The sequence below is a fragment of the Suillus subalutaceus genome (genome assembly GCF_016647625.1).
Source record: "Suillus subalutaceus strain FC151 chromosome Unknown DFJ58scaffold_119, whole genome shotgun sequence".
NCBI classification, from domain to species: domain Eukaryota; kingdom Fungi; phylum Basidiomycota; class Agaricomycetes; order Boletales; family Suillaceae; genus Suillus; species Suillus subalutaceus.
The window spans coordinates 101,588-122,106 of record NW_024540368.1 but is presented as its reverse complement, the minus strand read 5'-3'; the positions used below and the strand labels follow the sequence as shown (position 1 = coordinate 122,106).

The 20,519-nt window shown below is 46.5% G+C and overlaps 3 protein-coding genes across 3 annotated transcripts; 2 read left to right on the top strand and 1 right to left on the bottom strand.

Moving 5' to 3' along the window:
* Nucleotides 1-170: 170 nt before the first annotated feature.
* DFJ58DRAFT_732177 (uncharacterized protein) lies at nt 171-4,803 on the bottom strand (the record flags this gene model as incomplete). Its single annotated transcript, XM_041386144.1, has 13 exons — nt 171-510; nt 565-963; nt 999-1,144; nt 1,193-1,453; nt 1,501-1,992; nt 2,045-2,150; nt 2,205-2,371; nt 2,422-2,668; nt 2,716-2,945; nt 3,002-3,132; nt 3,162-4,507; nt 4,562-4,607; nt 4,767-4,803. 13 exons carry the CDS (start codon nt 4,801-4,803, stop codon nt 171-173), a joined length of 3,948 nt encoding a protein of 1,315 aa, XP_041239796.1.
* Nucleotides 4,804-10,535: 5,732 nt separating this feature from the next.
* DFJ58DRAFT_666086 (uncharacterized protein) lies at nt 10,536-11,866 on the top strand (the record flags this gene model as incomplete). The annotated part of the gene is made up of 7 exons (XM_041382541.1): nt 10,536-10,699; nt 10,751-10,859; nt 10,906-11,099; nt 11,151-11,283; nt 11,339-11,467; nt 11,517-11,662; nt 11,719-11,866. 7 exons carry the CDS (start codon nt 10,536-10,538, stop codon nt 11,864-11,866), a joined length of 1,023 nt encoding a protein of 340 aa, XP_041239795.1.
* A 4,015-nt stretch (nt 11,867-15,881) lies between these two features.
* On the top strand, nt 15,882-19,304 carry DFJ58DRAFT_844791 (uncharacterized protein; the record flags this gene model as incomplete). The annotated part of the gene is made up of 16 exons (XM_041393104.1): nt 15,882-16,084; nt 16,300-16,323; nt 16,374-16,495; nt 16,552-16,683; nt 16,736-16,824; nt 16,848-17,037; nt 17,090-17,156; nt 17,197-17,210; nt 17,477-17,553; nt 17,578-17,646; nt 17,730-18,154; nt 18,507-18,545; nt 18,651-18,669; nt 18,793-18,983; nt 19,118-19,140; nt 19,246-19,304. The coding sequence occupies 16 exons, from the start codon at nt 15,882-15,884 to the stop codon at nt 19,302-19,304; spliced, it is 1,743 nt and encodes a 580-aa protein (XP_041239794.1).
* Nucleotides 19,305-20,519: the final 1,215 nt, after the last annotated feature.

Here is a 20,519-nt window from a genome sequence, read left to right as displayed (position 1 = left end):
GCAGGGGCGGTGGGCGAGGCGGTGGGCAGGAATGGTGGGCAGACGCGATGGGCAGTCATGAGTAATGAAAATTGTGCCATCGAGTAAGGTAACGCATACTACTTCACATTAAGGCCGATGAGGAATTCAGATTGCGCCCATCGACTGGCGTCAGTTGCTGTGATGTAACATTAATTTTCGTAATCAAAATCGAGGGTGCAGTCCATGAACATCTCATCTAGCGCCTCGATAATCGATTCCATGCTCGCATTCCTTTCTGGCCCCAAAAAGCATGGCTCCTCGACACCAAGGTAATCACCATCTTCATCCTGTTCATCCCGCTCCCCGTCAGGTGGTTGGGCGATTCCCATTGGATTGTCTTCGATACATTCATCTTGCACCTGTGCGCTTGTCTGACCAGCATGCTGTGGTGCGGAGTTACGAGGTTCTGAGACCCCCACACTATGTGAGTAAACGTGCCCTACCCCAAGGCCAAAATCAAACCTCATGAGGGCGTCACGATCAACAAAACTAATAGAGTTGTAAAATCAGTAGACATGGCCGAAAGAGGACAGGATAACTCACCTATTAACATAGTACTCTTGCCAATTGTGTTTATCTCCCACTACGGGAGAAATCCCATCATTTGAGTTACGCTGGCCTCGAGAGAAAGCCGGAATAATGTGACATGCCCTCGGCACAGCGCCCGGGTCTACAAAGCCGAATGTGCCCGGATTCACTAGAGGTAGGAAACGAACGCGGCACAAAGTATGCATTTCCCAGACATGTTCCTGTACAGACTCATACCACCACACAAAAAGGAACTCTGTTCGACGAGATTCGTACACATTCCCAGTACGAACAACATTGACGTGGTGTATACCGAGGACCTTGGCATAACGGTAGTGGCCATCGCACCCATCATCATGTTGGAGCAACATGATGTTGCAATGTGGGGTTCTCGGATTGATGACGTCTTGAGCCCTTCTAACATCATAAGTTGTATAATTGAACCTCACCAGGTTGTGGTGATAGATTCTGTTACGTTTAAAGAGAATGGAAGCACGTTCTTTGTCGGTATGGGTGGTTTTTCTCCATAGAAGATCCAGGCGCCCCCTGTGACAATATGGTCCAAAATATAATCTTTTAACCGCAGCAGGAAGTCCTGATGCTCATGTCAGAACGATGATTAATAAATTCCAAGGTCAGCTACCTTCATAGCAGGATCTCTCGCATTACTGTGAAGGTAATGACCAACTTCATCGTAAAGCTTCTCGCTTTGGCCGATGTGGTGGTGTAGCCGGGGATCGCTCGCGGTTTTGTTTGACTCCACACGAGAAGCCCATTGTTGATGTTGTTGTTTAATGCGGTGCAAGCGCGTTTGACGGCACTCAATCTGAGTTAGCTGTTGAACAAAGGATCTACAATCAGTTTGATAGTATCTACCCTTCGGCGTGTGGTGCTCCAACTCCCCCTAAAAAGCAGTTAAGCTAAAGTGACAGGCAGCAGATCATGACTTACTGTCTCTGTGCTGTATGAATTGGTGGTTCCAAAGTGACGGATGGAAGTCACATAGTCCCCCAGCGCATGAAACTTGTAGGTCTGAAGATTGAATTTCTTCCTCCTCAGTTGCCTTGGTAAGGGGGTATCCTGCAAGTGCTCTGCACTGGCCTTCTGTTTCCCTTTAGTGTTGGTACTTGCTGCAGTTCCTTGCCCAACACCATCCGCCTTGCCTGTCTCCACCCGCTTAGCCGCATCCTTTGCCTGCCGACGAGACCGCGCATCAACCTCACGATCGAGCTCCTGGGTGCTGTACGCAGAGCACACTGTCGCCTTAAACTTACGAAATTGTTCACCAAGATCAGTCGTTTGTTGGTTGAGGATTGCTAAGGTCAGGTCGGAATGCATGCGCAGTTTGGCAAGTCCATGCCAGTGTGCCATGATAAAAAGTAGGTCCATGATAATTTTGTTGTGAGCTTCGGGGAGCAGGCCTTCGAAGACCGGGATAGAACACTGGTACCAAATTAGTTCACAAAGCAATATGAGAATTATCCCAAATGCATACCTGAAGAAGATCTTCGAAGTTTCGTGCAGCCAAGTTCGACAATTCAGAGGTGTTGGCAGAGAATCGCCTAATCGTTGCGGGCCCAAATGAGGGAACTTGTCTGTATCTGTCGGAGGAGGGGATGAGTGTGGTGGGCCTTCATTGGATATGTATTAGCAACCTTTTATCAAGCTCATGGACCAGGTCCTTATTCAAGGCGAAAAGTATGCGAAGTAAATGAACTAGAAGCATACGCCAAACCCCTAGTTCGAACTCATGAAGGAGATCGACGACAAGCGCAGCAAACACGTTGAATCCAAACGCACTAAGGCTGTCTGACAGCGAGTTCTAATCAAGGGTGAGTGAAGGCAAGAAGGGAGATGGATGATCGTGCTCACCAAGTTTGGTACCCACAAATCAGGTTTGAGAAGCGACTCGACTGCTACACTGTCAATGCCATAGTTCTTCTCGTATATGAACCCGCGTGCGGTAGCAACAGGCTGACTCCTCAAGGCATGGGACCGTGCCATCATTGAACGTTGTTGCCGATCGCAGCTCATCCCCAAATGATGAAGGTGAGTGGTCGGTATCAGACATCGCGTACAGGGGCAACCTCCCAGCTGTCGAATGGTCGCAACGAGAACTCTGGCTTCTGTGAGCTTAGATTTAATTCGAGAACATTAGGGACTCACTTCTCAGGATAATCTGCAGAGTAGGTAAATAATCGTGGATAAAACCTGTGTTTTATCCCATCACAGCACAAAATGACGATCCCATGCTCATAAGCCTCTAAAAACTCGTGATCGAGCAAGACTTTCCATTGAGCCTGAAACAGTTCCCGCTGGCAATGTGTTGTGTACTCGCGGCCAACCCCCTTGCCTCCAGTGTAAGTGCCAGTGAAATCTTTGAAAGAGTCTGGTAGCTGCCAAGATGTGAGTTTTGAATGCTGAAGAGGAAACTTCAAAATGGTAATCGCACCTTTTGAAAATAGGCCACATGGTTAGCCAAATTGCAGGATGGTTTGCAATGGCAGTATTTGGGTTCATTTCCAAAGTACATGTACAACGGCCATAGCTTCGCATTGCCAAATGTTGTCAGGTGCGTGGCATCTGACAAAACATAAGTGCGACAACCACACGTGGTAAATCGCACCCCTCCTCCCGAGGAGACTCCTGAAGTTCACGGTGCATGTCCATGAAAGCCAGAGAGGTATATAGTTCACCTTGAATGTCGACCTCACAAGGAAGATGAGGAGCACTCCATCGCAGTTGGTAAGGTTCGTAATGGAAAAGCTCATCGTCCTGAGGATTTGAGAGCTTTTCACAAATGACGGAGATGAGAGATCGATGGTAAAGGTCTGCTGCGACGTACGGTCGAATGCCTGGCTGAGCTGTGGTCCGAGAAAAGGGAACTTGAATAGTTACTTGAGTTTTGCACCAACCCGCGTCCTCATCCTCCCATTCCTCCCTCTCATCGTCGTCGATACTCGCACCTAGTTTCGAGTTGATTTTGTCCCATGGTGTACTCCGGACATTATCGGGATCAAAATTTGGGTGACTGACGATATCGATGAGCTCTTTGAAGCTTTGATGGGACTTCTGCACGCCGCCATTCCAGTACCAATGACCGAGCTCGAAAGACGATCGATTGGGATAGGGGTGAAATAAAACGTCATGAGTGTCAGCAAGGGCATCTAGCTCTGCTGAAGTAACCGCTGGCACATAACTGATATCTTGGAGTGTCACTGCTTCTTCCAGGTCATGAGATGGGGGGGTGGATGAGAAGAACTGGCGAATCAATCTGAAGACATTTCTAGCAGTGCGAAAGGGGGGAACTGGCAGAGATGCACGATCACCGGTGGACACGTCAATTGGTTCTGGTGGGTTAACCTCCGGTGCTGGGGTAGTATGGCCAGGGGGGGCGCTTGGAAGAGGTTGTGGGAGCACATCCTCATGCTGCCTATATCGTAGCGGCATAGGAACACCAATACATCGGCTCCTCCACTGCGCCAGTGATAAACTTTCATCCTCATCTATTTCCATAGGTGTGGTGCCAATGCTGGCGTTAGATGCAGCGGTGAGTGGATGGTCCTGCGATGAAGGCCCTGCACCCGAAACCTCATGTGAGTGGTGCATTCCCGACGGAGTTGAGCAGACGTGTGAAGGCTCAGGTTCTGTGTTGAATGGCTCATTAGCCTGTTCAGTGGACGGGAACGATCCCCGTGGATGGTGGGGGTGCTCACCTGAAGATGTAGTGCTAAGGCGGGTATACCCGTCGACTCGTGACCGTTTTACAGAGCCCAAAATGACCCTTGCTTTAGATAAAGCGGAAAACAATCGCTTCTTGCCCTTCGTGCACGAGCGTTGATGTTTACTGTAGGCGTTCTCGTGCGTGAATTCACGTGTACAGGTGCATCTGAAAGTGATTGGAACCCGCAATGAGTCATCCTGATCCATGACGATGAGGAGCGGAAAGCGTGAGGAGCTAAAAACTGTAGTTGAGCCCAAGGATAAAAGGTCGCCGCGTGGAATGACTTACGATCCAGCGGCAATGAGGTTGGGCACTAATAATGGTGGGTCAGTCACTAATGATGGTAGGTCAGTACGGTTACTTCAGAATAGCCTTGGTGCTGTGATGGTGGGCCACATGGCGGGCTGGTGCACTTGATGATGACATGATGACATAGGCTAAATTCATGCCCCATAAAAGTAGGGTAAAACACGTCCTACGCCGGATCACTCACTGGAAATGGAAGCTCCATCTTCACCTTCTTCAACCATTACTGCCCCCCCTGACTTCCATGAAGCTGCTCGACGGTTAGCCAGAATGATTGCAGAGGCTATGACATGCGACTTCGCCCTCATGCACTACGACAGTGCCTTGGAGTCCATGATCGAATGGTATTGGTGAGATGGCATTGGATCCTATGCCAATGTTGAGCTGATACCGCTCCACAAAAACGCAGGCCTATCAGTTGTGATGGGAAAAAAATTCCGCCATCCCATCTAGAGATGCACCGCGATGGATATGATTATAGATTCCCATGCTGCTTATGCGCTGACGGCGGTGGAAGAGGAGCGTATGTAGAGTCTGCCGTGTATTCTTGGTGGGACGAGGGTAACAAAAAGACTGATTGGACCGCAAGGTGTACAACCAATAGATGCGGATATCAAGGTTCAGTATTCTTCATACTCAAGAAGATCTCAGACTCAATATCACCTAGTGAAAATAGACAAATACTTCCGTCTACCATCCTCAGCCGCCTTCCGGTACCCTCAAAGAGGTATGTTTGCTTCGTTGCAGCACTGCAGGTTCATGACGGACAATAAAGAACAGGAAGTCTTGCCTAAGGCTATTCGATTTGAATGGACCCACAGGGAGCAAACAGAACTGTTGAAAAGACTCAACTCATCTATTGGTAATGGGATTCCTGCAAAGGAGTTCCGAATTCTGTTTAGACGCTGCAAAAAATGCATGTGGGTAGGAGCAAGGCCAATGATGAGCCGTCATATCTGTTCAGGTGTGACAAAGCGTGAACCACGGTCACAGCACGCTTTAATCGAGTCATGCCACTAGCTTATATTTTCTGATTACCTATGCGCACACTGTACTCTAGCCTACCTACCATATCACTTGAATAATCGTTTACACGTAACGTCATATTCCAAGTGATTTACATTCAGACACTCAGTGAGACATGTAAGGAAACGAGATACCGCGCTTTCAACCGTAACTGCCACATTCGGCCGACAAGAAAGATAGTCTAGAAGGACAACTTCATCCCTGCCAGCGTTGACACCCTGCACACCAAATCCTTCGCGGGCAGGACACACCAGCACATACAGTGACCTACGAGAGATGTGCGACCGAAGATTTCCTCAGCACCGCCCCCCCAGGAAGGGGTGATACCAAGGCGGCAGGGGTGAGTTATTTATATCTTTTGATGCCTACCGGCTTGCCCACCCAGGCCCCACGATCTCAATTCCGCGAAGGCTGTAGGCACTCAACAATTCGATATTGAACCACCGCTGTATACATATAAATACTGCTTATTACAACATATTGCACTACCTCATGTGCGGCCATTGATTCAATATGCCAACCTGTCTTTCTTCAGATCTGTTTGATTACTCAAGTGCTCACGCGAGCATTTTTCAACTCTCGAATTCTCTGGGCTCTGAAATGCTGGATGCCTATATAGGACTGATAGCAAGTCAGAAGGTCAGTTTGGTAATATCACATCTTTGTGCATACTGATCATTTTCTTGCCATGTAGCTTCAAACCGAATTATATGTTCTGTCATTTCTGCTCAAAGATCGAGTCTATCCTGGCAATCTTTGGGAAATAATCAGTGAGCGCAGTATAGAGGCCAGGCAAGAAGAAATGTTGCACAGGCACCAGCATGTCTGTACTGGTGGGGATGGTGGAAGGCACACCCATGTAGAGCGAGTTCTCATAGACAAGAGGAGGAGACGGTGTCAAATGGAGGTGTCTTTGTATAGTCAGGCGATTGAGCTCTTGGAACAACACTGGATGTGTGAGCTTATTCAAATTTAAGTGCGGCTGTGTGGTCTGAACCCACTTGCTATTTGTAGCACGATTTGGAGCTCGAACCAAGCATCCCATCAGGCCAAGCACGATGGAAACAGTTACACCTGCGAACTACATACCTTTACCTTGCGCGCCTTTAGCCTGTTCAATTGCAACACGAGAGACGTGTGTAGCTTGGCTAAGGAGGAACAATACCCACTGCCTCATTCGATGTTGAGATCCTTTGATTGAGAAAACGTTACATTCAAGTTCGGACGGCTCTACCCTTTCAGTCTTTGGTCAATCGGCCTTGCACGCAGGAAGACCAATATCCATCAGTTTGAAGGTCAGTACTGTGATAGTCCACTCGGCTGCTCTCACTGCCTTTCTACAGTGTATTGGCTCCCCATTTTCCCTGTCAAGTACATGGGTCACTTCCGACATCCAAGAAAAAAAATTCCAGGTGTTCCAAGCAGAACTGACCATGCAGGCGGAGTTGATGGTGACATCCCTTGCCACTAGGCGTAACAACGCTCATCTGTGTAACCTTGGTCTGGATTTGCTCATCTTGCGGGCAAAGCTATGCCGCGCCCAAGCTGAGATGGAGCTCTACATGATGGCCATTGAAAATTCTCATGTGTGCAGCTTCTGTGACAATAGTAAGCATAGGCTGATTGTGCTCCCTTCAATCATTGATGTCCTTGTAGGTTTCTCAACGTCCCCAGATCCGATGTCCTGCATGATTTGGGAATCATGCATGGACATGACTACTAGGTATCCCCCTAAAAGACAAAGTCTGTTAGCTTAGTCCTCAGACTAGTCAACCCATACCTTGGTATCAAACCTTGGTCCAATAGTTTCAGTTTTCCCTCAGTGATTCATGAATCCACCATGTTTTGAAGAAAAGTCATATGTGAGATGGGAATCACATAATGACCTAGTTGATATGAGAAGCAAAATGAAGGTTAAGGTATTGCCTTTCCTTTGGCTTATTCACTTTGGCTAGAGAAACCCATAGAGAAAAGTTCAAAGCCTAACAAAAACCTATCTAAAAAGCCCGCGTATTGTGTACTATTATTTGTTCCATTATTTCTGAGTTGTTTTCTCTAGTGTTTCTTTACTTTGCTTTTCTATTAGGATGCTCTGACTAATCAGATGCTTCATAAAATTGTACCTACAGGGTATGATGTCATAATGATGTCATAGGACTTCACCTACACTCCTGCAGGTATTTTGGTTGAAAGATATGATATCATAGTGATGTCATAATGATGTCATGTTCCATGGAATTTGCTAGAACATTCCAATGACTCATAATGACTCATAGTGACTCATAGTGACTCAGAATGATGTCATTATCCCACCATGAATATTCTGGAATGTTCTTTTGCACCTGCTAGAACATTCTGCTCCAGTTTTTGGAATATTCTTCTCACATTCTGAAGTCATTACATCACCTTTTTACTTACATAATATTCCCACACAAAATGTATATAAGGAGAGCCCATTCTCCCCCAAAAAAAATAGATCTCCCACTTGTTGCATTCAAGAACTCCCACTTGAGCAAATTGAACTCTCACCTAAGAAGCTTCAGTCTGAACAAATTGCTGCTTACAAAGCCCATTTCCTTTGTAAGAACTGTCCAGGCAAGTGCAGGGAAAGTGTTTCCCTTGAGATTACGTAAGTTTCTCACAATAGAAACTCAGTTTTGTGAGACCAGTGTTTTCACCACGTAGTGTTTACTGACCAACACGAGCTTTGGTCACCGTTGTTATTTGTGAGACCAGCATTCTCACCAGGTATTTGTATACTGACCAACACGAGCTTTGGTCATTGTTGTTATTTGTCATTGTTTTCTATTTGTCATTTGTTGTTATTTGTGAGACCAGCGTTCTCACCAGGTATTTGTATATTGACCAACACGAGCTTTGGTCCACATAGTCACATTTGAGACCAGCTTCTCAACAGTTAACCGTATATTCAGGAAACCAGTTCAAGTGTCTAGACGGTATATCCTAGACAATCCCATAGTTTCAATCAGAGATAATAAAGCTCCGGCTAAGTTAATCTGACTGATTGGTTTAGCGAGCCTCCCAAGAACTCACACGTTATCTACCACGAAAGAAGAAAAGTCGTAGACCGTGTTAATCGAGGACTGGCAAGAAGTCTTATCCAGTGTAATTGTGGTGTCATTACATTCTTACATGTATTTATATAAGACCCTCGGTTATTAAGACACCGATTGTTCCACGATGTCTACCTGAGGAAGTAGACCTTATCCAGGATCACGGGGATGATGAAGACGAGGATGACGACGGTGATGGCTCGGGCAGCGAAGACTATGATGATATCGACGTTTGGGTGCCATGAGTTAGACCAGGCTGAGATCAACATCTTTAGTGCATGACAATATTTTTGGCCATCCCGCTGGACCCTAACCTTCTTCATTTATTGCCTTTGTATTGAACATTACTAGCTACTGTATCAATCATGTAGAACAGTGTTATTTTGGTGTAATTACAATAGACTTCGCGTTCAAATTCGTATTGCTGCCGCGGATCACATTGTGCTTCACCAACTCAGAATATTTCAGTTCTTTCTTTCCTCGGCCCGCACATACATCTTACAAGCTAGCTGGTAGTACCTATTAAGCATACCCAATTCCCTAGGCAATATGACACCCCTTAGTATCTTCTTCCTTGATGTTATTACTCCACAGCGAGTTCGCACATCTCAATCATTTCTCAATCAATTCGTGTCATGTTTCTGTATTCTAGCTGCTAGATGTTTGGTATATATTCTCGACCACATGTATCTCAACACCCATACGCGATCATGGCCTTCTTGAAGCCTTAGAGCTCGCAAGGTAAATCAATGCTAAACCTGCATCATCCAACAGTAGACCGTGAGAAAATAGGTTCGTCATCAATTCCACCACATTGATACATACATTTACTCTCAGCCATCAACCTCAAGTTCGTATTCGCCTGGGTGATACAGTCAGTTTATTCCCAAGGCCACCCACGTCCAACATACTTTGAGTTGGAGAAGGGGCGTCCCATGCAATTTGATGAGGAGAACAAGTACTGATTCCACTTGGTGCGTATTTCTCCATCATCCTTGCCCGGTAATTTCCTCTAACCAACGAAGTCTGTACATTTGGTACAGATTTCACAGCCTTTCACAGCCCATCTCTGCCATCTGCAGGCGCTCTTTCAGCCTGACAATGGAGTCCACCTTGCCATCTTCGTGTTTTTGTGTTGGCAGAAGTAGAAGGGAAGCCTTATCGTTCCTTGCTGATTTTTTATCATCAACATTGTCGCTAACCTATTATAAACTTCAAGAATGATTGATGATATTGACTGATTTTACCTGGTGAGTTCCTGGTCACCTTCATTAGTGTGGCCCACTAACTCAATCCTAAGCAAAGGCATCAGCATGTCCCGCCTCTGGGTAGGCGCGATAAGTTTACCGCAGGTTTAAGTTGATACTACGTCCTTGTAGCTCGAAGGTCTGACATGAGGGACACGGCATATTGGACCTAGGCAGATGTAAAATGGCGAGCTGCCACGAGACGATGCAAGGTCAGTGGAGCTATATGCCTACGGTGATACTTATGTCACACTTTAATCTAGCCATCGAATTGTAGCTCACCTTCGGCTCAAGGTTGACGGATATTCACCTTGGCCACCGTTTGACCCACGGCTCTGGCCACCGGTTACATACCATGCCTACTGCCCTGCCCACCAGTTAAGTTCAGTGCCCACTCTGGCTACCAAGTTTCCCTGAGATATCATATAGTGTAATGCTAGGGATAAAAGTGACTTACAGTATCTGCGATGCCAGTGCTACCCTTTCTTCCCAACTTCCATGACCACCCACAACATCACTTCCAGTATTCTGGCCAAACGCGGCTTGTCCGCCCTCCAAATGGGGCCTCGCAAAAGAGCGTAAGTTGTCCAAATTGACCACAATTTTTGTATGCTCATCCTGTCCACCAGCTCCCTATCTGATCTGCTTGTATCCCACGGGCGCCACTTTGCTCGAACGGTGTTCGCGCTTTGCAACTATCCTTCCTTGCTCACCAATGGTATATTAAGACTGGAGCAAATGGAAGATACTCCATTGGAAGACTTCTCTGCCGAGTAAGAGACATACACAATTTGTATTTGCTTGTTGGCTGACGTACTTAATAGAGAGCGGCGAGAACATCACGTCTTTGAGCAACTCTTGGACTCCTACCCCGGCCTTCTGGACCAATTGAAGGATGGATCCGATGAGGAAATCCTTCACGTTGGGGAGCTGGTACATCATTACCTATGTGGCCAGATTTTGCACTCATAATTTGCAGATTGGTAAGGGAGCCGCAGGTGCCAGAGGCGACGACACAAAAACATTGAAGTCTGCGGTGCTAGATTGGATTTCCCCGAAAGGAGAAGCAATACAGCCTCCTTTACACAGAAACTCCAAAATTGACCGCGGATTCAACCACAAGCTCACTGGATCTCTCCTCTGTGTTGCTGGGCTGGATTGGAGTGATCCTCAGTATGCTCCGGTTTGCTGCCCTTGAATATTGCACTTATTCTTATTTAACAGGATTAAAGAGGATCTTCGCAGTGGTGAAATGTTGGTCTGTGGGGATCAGTGGCCCATATTTTTGTATGCCCACTATGTTTATGATCATGAGGACCCATGGTCCGGTCTTCTTAGGAGCCGCTTGCTTGTATGTGTGAGTGCGCACTTGTGAGATCACCTTGCCCATTTACTTCATCGTGTTCCAACAGGCCTACAAGCACGTTTTCACCTCTCCAAGCTCAGTCGACAGAGAGCCCAAAGCCACGCGATCCGGCAATGCTCGCCTCCACGGCATGAATTGTGTCACCATGGCCTCCATAGCCTATATCGCAACTCAGGTTCGTTGATGATGATATTTTTGTGTGCAGTGCTGACGTACGAGTGAAGGTGCAATTCGCCTTAAGCTCATCTTCAGTGTTCTCACAAACCAACATGACCACGGACTCTGAGACTTTCTACCATAGCCTCCTTGACCTCTTAGAAGACCCTGAGGAATCTAAGGAAGTTGACGAGCTGCTTACTTGGTGGAATCGGTATGTTTTACATTCTTCACCACGTCGCCAAGGCTGATACATTATCACCTCCTCAGCCAAGTTTTTCCTACTTCCTCTGCTGCCAAGAGACCTATCAGCACCAACAGCACCTTATCCAAGATACGACAAAAACGAATGGCCCTCGACAAGCTACAAACCTCCATAATATCTCTTCGTAGATTTAATATACTCGTCTGTCTGTAGTAAATAGTATTGCAATCTAATGATAGTCTGCTTTTGCTTTGCATCAATAAGGACCATTCTTCCACGAAATGCTGACGGAAGAAATCGCCTGACCAATATAAACGCACCAGCACAATGCAACATGTTGTAAGATTTTATCTAGAAGCACCCTTGAGAGTGTGTTTGCGGAGAAAAATAGACTTGATTGCATTGCATATGATAACCACAGCTCAGCAGCTATCCGACGGATAGCACTACCCTGCCATGTCTCCGCGCCATGGGAATAAAAGCAGTCCCCATCCAAAAATGTCTGGCCTTGGAAGATTGCAGCAATTAGAGAGAGAATGGGGAACATGCAACAAGGAACTATCTTATTGTACGTTTGTCGTATCTCAAGCGGGGATCACAACCACATACCTAAGGTCGACACCAAGGGGGTTCTTGTTGAGAATACAATGATAAGCTCTGCCTGCATAAGGCAACCACATTGGCAGAGCTCGATACTGCGTTGGATACACCCAGCACTGTTGGACTATCGTCCGTTATAGCCCAACACAATCCAACCATATAAAGGTTTGACTCACGCTGTCATTAATTTATATATTGGGGAGTATAAAATTCAAATCTCATCGTGCATACACTCATCAGACCTCGTTGAGGTTGGGGAAGATGGTAATCCACTGCCATTCGTTGCCCAGATTGTGCACTTGGTAGGTTGGAGCAACGCAAGCAGGAATTGCAACCACATACCTAGGGTTGACACCGAGGGGGTTCTTGTCGAGAGTACAATGACAAGCTCTGCTTGCATAAGGCAACCTCATTGGCAGAGCTCAATACTGCGTTGAATACACTTGGCACCATTGGACCATTGGCAGTTATGGTCCAACACAGTCCAACCATATAAAAGATTATCTGACACTGTCATTAGTTCAGAGATTGCAGAGGAAGTAAAAGCAGTCAAAGGCTACATGCCACCACCAGGGTAGGGCGGAATTGTAGTATATTGCAGCTGGTCCTCGAGTAGGCGACGGCGGTTGGTCTCAACAACTTAATATTGTATTGCCACGTCTGATGGGTGTTGCAATATGTGCAATTTCAGTGACAAGCTGGCAAGTGATTGTGACTAAGCTGTCACGGTTGTGCATCTGATGGTTTCTATCCAACTAAGTCCAAGTATTCAAAGCTTGCTCATGAGGGGTACAAATTTGATGATTATTGTGCATATTTTAAATCAGATAAAGCCTTCTAATGATTTATCATTTTCGGGTCGTTTACCTGATGTTGTTGATGGTAGGAACTGCCACAAAATGAACACTGGTGATCATAATCTGCAGGCATATCTGTAACAGCCGAAATCATGTGACAACGATTCAGAATCAGTATTAGATCAAATCAAAGATAATAATGGTACTGACTGTAACAGGCGAGAAATATTGGGGGACACAGTTGATGGAGGGATCGTTACAGTGGCATCAAAGATCAGACAGTTTAAGCGCCACAGCACACACTGGAATGAATGCTGCAGAAGACATGATTCGAAGTGCATAATCAAAGTCTCAATGAGGTTATCACCCAGTATCAATAATGTGACTCACCACGAATAATGCCAAGTTGCTATCAAAATGGCAACTTCAGTACAAATATTCTTATTAGGTATCAAAAATGAGACATAGATACAAATATCTCGACTCAGTTCCAATACGGTTGGAACTGAGTCTCAAAGGCACGTGATTGCGACCGACTTGGGAAATTTCCAACATTTGCGTGACTGCCAACTTCTGGGGGCTGCTGATTGCATGTACCATGATAGGATAGGAAGGACTAAATCTAATGAGTTCAAGTAGGACCCATGAGAACCCCTTTGGAACCCAGGTTGGCTGAGGCCCAAACTTGTCTGGACACATTTTGAGGATTTTTGTCCGGATGCCGTCCTGGGTCCACCTGAGGGGTGAATTTTGTCCAGACTCTGACCCAGGTTACCAAAAAGTCTCAAAAAATGTGTCTTTCTTATTCTAAGTAGCTAGGTGTGTTTAGAATAGCCAAAAAGAATCAAAAATCGCCTTCTTCATCCCTCTGTGTGGCCCCATTCCTCGAAGTCCTCTTGCAGAACAATTTGGCAGCTTCCGCCAACTGAGGCAAAGCAGTTGATAGGATATTGAATGCCCTTGGGGAATCTCCAGTGCTGCAGAACGAGCAAAGACCACTGATTGTGGAAGTTTTTTTAAATCATATTTATGGCCTTTGCCAATCCATTCATGAGGGTGAAAAATAGGGGGACAAACGAGATCGAGCTCGTTCATAACTAGAAGTGAGACAGAAGAACTGTACCAATGAAAGAAAAAAGATGTTGGTTTGTGCCAGTTGCACTTTTGTGGGCATCACATATAGTAGTCGACTTGCTCAATCGAACGTCAAGCGTCCAATGGAAGCTATAAAAAGCAAGATTCGAACTCTCGCGTTCAACATTATCGACTGTGTCGTTCCGCTACACTACGAGTCTACCATATCTTACATCCATCGGGCAATAGCCCATGTCCGGACTTCAACCTGGCATACCACCACCCCCTTCGCAGATGTCCGGACGTTCACCTGGGTTGACACCCAAATTAGACGTTTTGTGTCCGGACTGTAACCTGGGTGAAACGGTCATTTGGGTCAATTTTTGTCCGGATGCCAGCCTGGGTTCCATGGGGGTTCTCATGGGTCCTGTTCAAGTTAGCGTGCGGCTATTCCCGTACAGGTTTAAGTCGCTATTTGCAAACGCATTTCAGACTGAGAATTTCCAGGTATGCTATTCTGGAATGTTTTGCTTATGGAAAGTCATCCACTATGCTCTGAGCCGGGCGTGTGCATAAGCGCTCACACACACACCTACTATCAAGTGAAGAGGCTATCATATCCACAAACAGCAAATTACTCGACATCCAACATCGGGTGCGCGGTTCCTTGATGCGTGTGCTCTTGTCATGTTTTCCTGCGTGTTTTTGTCGCCCCCAGGTTGGAGCTGAGATTATCAACGGTGCCGTAATGGAGGACTCGGATGGTTTTCATACTCTCAAGCAATTTAGAATGTTCGATACGATATGTAAGTCTCAATCCAGCAATGCCTTAATGATTGATTAACTGCATGCATGCAGGTCTCGATATACTGCTTCAAATTAGGTTTCTAACGCTCATACGAGGCTCCAATTGGATCACTCCTTGACTGCATCACGGTGACCAACATGTGGCTCGAACAAGTTCCAGCCCGCTGGATATCGATATTAAATGTCGGTGCAATGTGCTCAGTTCAGCCTATCTGGAAAAATTGAAGTGGCAGTAAGCCGTGTTATCTACTAGAAGCGCTCGTTCAAATTTGATATTTCTCTTCGCTGGGACGCTACAGTGACAGGGTTCGTTTAAGTTTTACATTTTATTTTCATTTCTTTGCCTTCGGTAAGCGCTTTGAGTTTCTGCTATGCCTAGACTACTAATCTGAAGTCGAGATTAGGTTTCAGCTAAGTAGAGGGTCCGAGTCACCGCTGTATCTGCACGACCCAGATATCACAATCTGGCAAACCCTTTTATTGCATTTCATCCAAATGATCACTAGTACGCATGCAGGTTTCCTTATGTTGTTGTCCATTAGTTTTAGAAACATAATCTGGACAGTGATTGGCCTCCAATGTCATCCTTGACTGGCCGCAACGATTCTTTCTAGACCTGCCAGTGGTGCCAGCATCAGCACACGGGTGGCATGCTTCGGCACGGCAGAGACAGTCGCACTTGTTCGATCATTCCCAATTTTCTATGAGGCGCAATGGCAATGTTTGACTTCCATATCTATATCCAGGGTCCTGAATGAGCGCTTGCTCCCACTTCGCATAGAACACGTGTTCCCATGTATTCAGTGAAAATGCCTGTAGCGTTCTGTTTTGATGGGCCAGATTCGTGTACGATTTACATGCAGTAAATCATTCATGCGGAGTTCCATTCGTCCCTTATAACTGCTGTTCATTGACTTTTAACTTCCCAACCCACGTGCGGATAGTTCTCGATGGCTGGACGGACCCCTCTGGTGTTCATAATCCTCGCCTCCACTTGCATATTCGCTCTTTGCTGGGGGTTCATGATTGTAATTTGGCATCAAGAATATGTGATTCTCCCCGACTCCGTCGTCGACCTCATTGCAAGATATCCTACTGAACTCACCCTCATATCCTCTGTGATATCCACGATTCTGTCAGCAGCCAGCACTATGTGAGTTCAGATAGCTAGGTGTACGCAGTGCTTCGCTGACATCTGCATCTGCATCCAGTCTTTTATCGCTCGCTGTCAAACAAGCAATCAACCATTATATTACTCGACCATTATCACTGGTCGAACTCCATACTGCAATAGCTCTCACCAAACATGAACCCCTTGTTCGATGGGATTATTACAAACTCTCAATTTTCACATTGGTTTTTTTTCAGTTTGGTTACGCTCCTCAATTCAAGGTTTGAAATCGTGCTCACGAGTCCCATAACTAACACATACCCTGTCGCAGCTGGACGACATTCATATTGCCGACATCGCTTTTGTGGCCTGTATCGATCGAAGGCTATAGTCTGGACCTTTCAAGCAGTGTCTTCAATACGAAACTAGCTAATGACACTGCTCGGCCAGGATGTAGGGACTGTGCATCCTTATTCAATGGGTGGTACCCATTGATAACCCCATTATAGATTACCAGAATGGTTTCGATATCCTCGACATTATGGCGTCAATGAGCGGGACTTCAGCCACACGTTCGGCTGTTGCAGGTGGAAATGATAGTGTGTTCGCCTTCAACGGTGTCTCGTACATCACATCCAGTGGTGCGCTCTGATGTACCAGCGTACCCCGATTAGTATCTCATTCTGTTCTCAGGTGGCATCCTTCCGGCGGTGGAAGATTATGCAGGCACGACATTGCCCCCTGAATATATTGGTCTCGAGTACTACGGTGGACAAGTCGCGGTCAATACATCGCTCGTCCAAAGACCGGGGCCGTTCTGGACTCGCTAGAAGGCTATACGGTGACGCAACAGGGTCTTTCCGCGAATATTAACTGCAGTATCCTAACTGACCTTGACTCAACCGAGTTTTCGACGAACTTTGAGAATTCTCTTCGACGGTCCCTTGGAGAGTATATTAAAGCATGGAATTGGACAGCTTCTTGTCCTCTCGGCGGTACGTTTGTACGGTCCACCTGTATCTGACGCGTCCTGATGTTGTTTGTCAGTGGGAAACGGCTATTGGGTGACCACGGACTTCTGGATATATAACAATTCATATGAATGGCCTTCTCGGTATTATTAACTGTCCCACTGCGAACTTCGCGAACACTAGTGTCACATCATTCGGTAAGCGAGTTCAACGTTGAGAAGTTCCAATGTTGATCGTCGTTACTACCGTAGACATCTTCGTGAGGGCCCTCGGAGAATATAGTTTCATTAATACAACAGTCTGCCATGTGGCACCATATGTGGCTTCGTTCAATGTGACATACAACCAGTCAATGATCTCCGTCGATCAACATTCCACATGGTCCCATCCAGCTACTGCCAGAAATAGCAATCGTTGTCACCGCCTTCATATCAAACGTAGTATACCAGCTATCTATCTCTAGTCAGACGACGTACAATAACCCTTTGGGGGGGATTACTGCGGCTTAAAGACTCCGACATTTCGGTGAATGACGCCTTGGTGAGCAGCTTTTGCCACATTTAGAATGGCAAACAAATTGTCGAGTTTCACAGGCAGACTACTTCCGCTGGCGTTGTAGAGTTTTCTGCCACAGTAAGTGAACAAGCTCGTCTTACCCATCGCTCTCAAACGGGGGGCTGATATACCGTAGTACCTTCGTTCTGCCTACTCTGCAGGAAATGCCAGTACGAGTGCAACGATGCAGGACTTGTACACGGACGAAAGGTGCTTTCACACCCCTGAATGGAACAATGTATATCACGACCTACGGCTGGTACAGAGGACGCCTTACATACATCTATATTCTCTGCGTCTTCACGGTCATCTGGGCGGTTACCGTATCAGCTGCGGTGTACAGTCTGATTCATGAATGTATTCGCCCACGCGCCAATCCCGCGTTTGATGCGTCGAACCCAGTCCATCTAATGATGGCATCTGGACTAGAAACGCTCCCAGGATTTGAAGATAACGGAGATTTGGAGAATGAACGTGCACGAGTGCGTCTTCTAGATGGTCAGGATGTGGCACCTGACGATGCAGTGGGAGAGAAGACATCCGCTCGGCCTACTAGATCGACAATGCCGCGGTTCGAGATTGTACCGTAGGTGAGGAGCCTACAGCTGCTGGGTATAACGTGCTATGAGATCTTTCGTGTATCTTGCTACCGTGATCTGTACGGTCCACCAATATGTGATTATTTTTCGTTTGATCTGATTCTTACGGTCTTGGCTTCCGAGTTACCGCGCATCGCACCTTATTCCACATGATAGTCTTACAGAAAATCTACAAAAGACCCAGTAGATAGACTTGTAAAGCCTGGCGTTCTTGCAACTAAGCTATTGTCTGGTGACATTGCTCTGATCGTCTTAAATCTTTTCCTTGTGTCTTCACCTTGAGCTGTCGCCACTTTAGTCAGTGGCTGTGCCATGACAAGCTACAATATTTGTTGTCAGGTTCAGCGCTGAACATCATAAGGCTTATACGAAGCACAGGTAAGGACTGAGGAAACGTAGCCATATTCGAAGTTCTCCTATCCCAACTCGACGTTCGGCACTCCCGTTTCATTCTGCCTCTGTTCCACATATTCCTTCATTTAGCGGACCGCGTCTTTTACAGGTTCATTCTGGTCCTCTGCTCCACGGACTCCTTCTCATAGTCCAGCCGCGTCTCATTTTCATTCCGCCCCCAGCTCCAACTATGATTTTGACGACCATAGCGTAGAGTGGAAGGTGCGGTTAGGTTACTTGGCAGGGTGGGTCGAGTTTCGGTTTTCGTCAAGCACGCGGTATCGTTGCTGCCAAAGGCCCAAGTAGCTGGCCCCATTCCGTCACCGCGATGCGTACTAAATTGCTTGACCTGTCCCGCGCAAGAGCAACGGAGGAGTGGAGAAAGTCCATTATTGACGAGGACGTCATGGCTTTAGCGGCAACGTGCATCATCTGGCAGATTTGAGTAATTGTACTGAGCGCAACGATACTTCACCACCAGATGTACTTCCTAGGCCAGTCTGAAGTTTGGAGAGATATGATTAGGTTTGATTGAAATCTCAGTTAAAATTTTGCAGGACTAAAATGTTGAAAACCCCAGGTTAGCGCAGGCCGACATTGGTCTGTGGCCCAATGCTCGGAAGAGACTTTACTATCATTGTACTTCGCCCTTATTGATAATTTCATTCTTCTATCATCCTTCTAGATCGCACTATTTTTAAGCGCTTCTGCAACTTCTGCCGCCCACCTGGAGGTGTTCTATGAGCCATTCTCAATGGGGGCATTTCTAAACCCGACTTTGAAGTCGTTGTGCCCCGGAGTCTTGGGTCGATGATGAAATGGTTCGAGTCTTTATCACGCGAGGCACCACGTACTGATGCCAATACGATTATGAGGCTCGGGGTAGATGCGGCATAGAGAACATTCCTGGATTGATTGCATTCCAACAGGCCATAAATGAGGCAGGGGTCAAGACACTGCAGGTGATTATGACGCGGTAAATTCCACTCGTCGAGTTGTGATGGCTATATTAATGGCAGAGTCAGTCGTGCAATGCTAATGACACACCCGCAGCAGAGTCCGCTATCTTTTGATCTAGCTTCGTCCCTACCCACCCAACAGCTCGAACCAGTAGCATCTGTTCTGAGCCAACGCTCGGACCCAGCCCGACTTAGCGTCGCATTTGAGTTTTTATTCCGCCGTCTAGTCGCCAAACTGCGGCGATGTGGATATCGCTCCGAGACTCCATGTTGAGGATTGATAAGTGGTTTTTGATCTGCGCGTAACGAGGGACGAAGTGGGTGGGCGCAACATTTGCATAAAGCTGTTAGACTGAGAGAGAGGGCCATTCCATCTCCGGGACGTAACAGCAGGAATCATTTCATAACTTATGACTACCTGGTCACCAGATTTCTTAACTTAACTCCTTCTTTTCTTCGAATAGCGCTCTATAGACGCTGAGAGAGGTACTGGTGAGCTGGTCACTCCTTCTGGTTTATCAAATAATGCGTCCAACTTCGGGATCAAGTTCTGTTCATTGAGGTATCTGAGATCATGTTACTGACAATATACTAGTTCAAGGTTATTTTCTCAAACTACTCAATTGGTCAAACGCCTTCGACAAATAGTTGCGCATGCTTTGCACCTCTTGACTTTGCTGATCGATGATCCCTCAGTTGATAGGATGCAATCTGGTCACGGTAACGTGACTTGTGATTGCTCGTACCCTCGTACCTGTGAAAAGTAATGGGATCCGAAGAATCTTGGTTACCGGGTGTGGATGTATGTAGGCTCGAAGTCTCTTCACTCAGATTAAGGGCTCGCGCTCAGCGCTCAACTTGTACATAATGCTTATGTAACTTACTGTGACCGTCAGACCATCATTTGGAATTCATGACTTCTTTGTTCCAAGCAGAAATGAACGTTTGTATGGCCGTCGCCGTGGTAAAGGGGTAACTTGACTGTCTTTTCTTTTGTTTA